The 2,845-nt window shown below is 26.4% G+C and overlaps 1 protein-coding gene across 1 annotated transcript in view; it reads left to right on the forward strand.

Annotated features, from left to right (window-relative positions):
• LOC126909255 (uncharacterized) overlaps positions 1 to 830 on the forward strand; it is a 6,243-nt gene extending 5,413 nt beyond the window's left edge. The window contains exons 2-3 of the mRNA XM_050691680.1: positions 19 to 358; positions 527 to 830. Coding sequence (XP_050547637.1) covers positions 19 to 358; positions 527 to 830 — 644 coding nt within the window. The remainder of the gene's footprint in view (positions 1 to 18; positions 359 to 526) is intronic.
• Positions 831 to 2,845: the final 2,015 nt, after the last annotated feature.

The raw sequence follows: 2,845 nt of genomic DNA on the forward strand, positions 1-2,845 counted from the left end.
TATTGCAAAAACCTGTAGATGAAATTAAACTACTGAATGATGATTGTTCACAAACTAAAACTAATTCTGATATACCTACAACCCAACAGAGTTCGGACATACAATTAAATAACAATTTAAACTGTTCACAATCCACTTCTTATGAAATACCAGATAAAGCTTTGCCGCGGGTAGAAGTTGATTTATTTTCTGATTCTGATAAAGATTCTATTAATTCAGATAAATTTAATTATGAAGAAATTAACATTACTTCGGAAAATGACGAATTGGAAACAAATAGTGTTGAACATTCAGATGACCCAAGTGACTGGCCACTAAAATTAACCGACTCAATTCGAATATCACTTATAAAAAAAGGGCCTGTGCAAATTAAAAATTATTCTTTTCCGAAAAACCAATTAAATAGGAAATTTTCTGATGTTTATTATCAACAAATTTTGAATAATGGAGAAAAAATAGAAAGATCCTGGTTGGTTTATTCAAAAAAAAATGATGCTGTGTACTGTTTCTGTTGTATGTTGTTTAGTTTTAAAAAAGATTCAGGTATGGTCTCTGAATGTGGATATAACGATTGGCGTAATTTAACAGGCCATTTAAAAATTCACGAAACCTCAAAAACACAATTTCTTCATTTTTCAACTTGGCACGAAATGGTTATAAAATTAAAATTAAATCAAACTATTGATTCTCATAATCAACGTAAAATAGAATCTGAAATAAAACATTGGAGGTCTGTTTTAGTTCGGTTATGCGCTATATTACGTTGCATGGCTGCGCAAAATCTTTCAATCCGTGGAACATATCACATACATATATTATTTTTGTATTGACTCGAAGCACCGTCACTAAAATAATGATTTTTTTTTACAAATGGAGCTGTTAATCTAATGTCTTGTATAAGGTGATTTTGAAATGTATGTACAGCAACGGTATTATGTTCCATGTGATCACTAATTATGCATATACATCGACACTTAATTATATTTTCTATTTTATAATAATAAACAAAGGGATGAAGAGTGGCTTATTTATTAACCAAGTGAAAGCTTTGAATTTCATCCTGTACAACAAAATTATAATTTTCTGAAAAATAATAATAATTTTTCTTCTTCATTATTATGATCAGCAAATGAAGATTATCATAAATCAGTGTATGGATCTTTTTCTAAAAATGTAATTAATCTTGCTAATCTATATCAGAATAAGATTATCTAATTAGATATCTATAAAGACAAACAACACCAAAGTATTAGATTTAAAATTAAAAATATCCACAATACAACCTATAAAACCTATACACAATTTTCACAGAAAAGTTTATATGTAATAATTATAATATATAATAGTTACATTGTATTGTAATATATTACATATACAGTAATATATAAAAAAATTACAAAAATATGGTTTGAAAACAACAAAAAACTATCATTAAATACATGATTTTGAACGGATTTTTACTGATTTTCTAATGCTAAATTTTACATGATAAACTTTTTTCTCAGACATCAAATTTTTATGGTGTATTAAGCAGATATATGACTAAAAAATTTAAAAAAAAATTTTTTGAAATTAGGTCCCCCAACAGAGATAATGCACAATGTCTTTTTATAAAATTTCTAACTTTGTAGGCCTATAAATCCCAAGAAAATTGTTTTAAATATTTGAAATTTAGTTGAAACATAGATTATACACTATAGAATACCATATTTAAAAATCACAAAAAAAAAATAACATCTTAATGGTTTTAAGTGAGCTCAAAAACGTCAATTTTCTCAAAAAAAGCACCATTTTTAGAAAGTCATTAAAGTTTGAAATTTCACATAAATTTTTTGTTTTTTTTTTTTAATGTTAACTTTAAGTTATCATAAGGTCAACTCTAAAACTTTAATTAGATTGTGTTAATATTGAATAATCTGTGTGTTTTTTAACGTTCTGGCTATTTTCAACATTTTTTACATTAAAATAGTCATAAAAATCGGAAGGTCATAAAAAAAAAAAAAAAAATTGTTTTAATCTAGTTATAGCATAAATAATAAACCCTGAAAATTTAAGAAAAATATGAGGTGGTCGTGCAACCACTTCTGGATGATTTGGCATGGATTGACCCTTGTTTAAATAAGTATCTTATGGGCTGTCCATAAATATCGTACGCCAAAAATAACTGAAATTTATCCCCCAATCCCTTTGATGATAACAGTAAAGTGGCGTAGCCAGTATTTTTCAATGGGTGGGGGGTAAAAAAAACACATTACTTTTATTAGTAAATTGTTTATCAAATTTAAATAATAATATTTTATTATTAATATAATTTTATATTAATTCTACACAAATTATAGCCAATGGGAAGGCATGGCCCCAAAGCCCTCCTCTGGCTACAAAATCAAACCAACTACCTAGATGGCGTCATCTGTTAGGTTTCAACCTTAATAGTTTTATAGTAGAAATAAAACCGTGAAGTAATGGCACGTAAGAATTGTATTAGTATGACAAGTGTTGTTTGTACACGATTATAAAATTTCAAAATCTGTTTGGTCTGGTTATAAAATTTTACTTAAATAGTATTATATAACAAAATATTGAAATATTAACAAATGCTGGAAAATATAGTTCAAAATTTCTAATTTTTAAAAATGAATTTTTGTAAACGATTGAGTTCGGCAATTTTATTCTAGAAGAATTATTTGCGAAGATGAGAATATTTTTTTTAATACATCGTAAGTATTTGTAATATTTATTGGAAACGCTCAAACACCATAAAGTTTTTCGATGTAAAACCTGAAATTTTTACCAGACCTGTCTAGAGATAATACAAAAAAATCCTGAAATTTTCATTGAATTTTTT

Source organism: Daktulosphaira vitifoliae, unplaced genomic scaffold, assembly GCF_025091365.1.
Source record: "Daktulosphaira vitifoliae isolate Bord-2020 unplaced genomic scaffold, ASM2509136v1 Scaffold_212, whole genome shotgun sequence".
NCBI lineage: Eukaryota > Metazoa > Arthropoda > Insecta > Hemiptera > Phylloxeridae > Daktulosphaira > Daktulosphaira vitifoliae.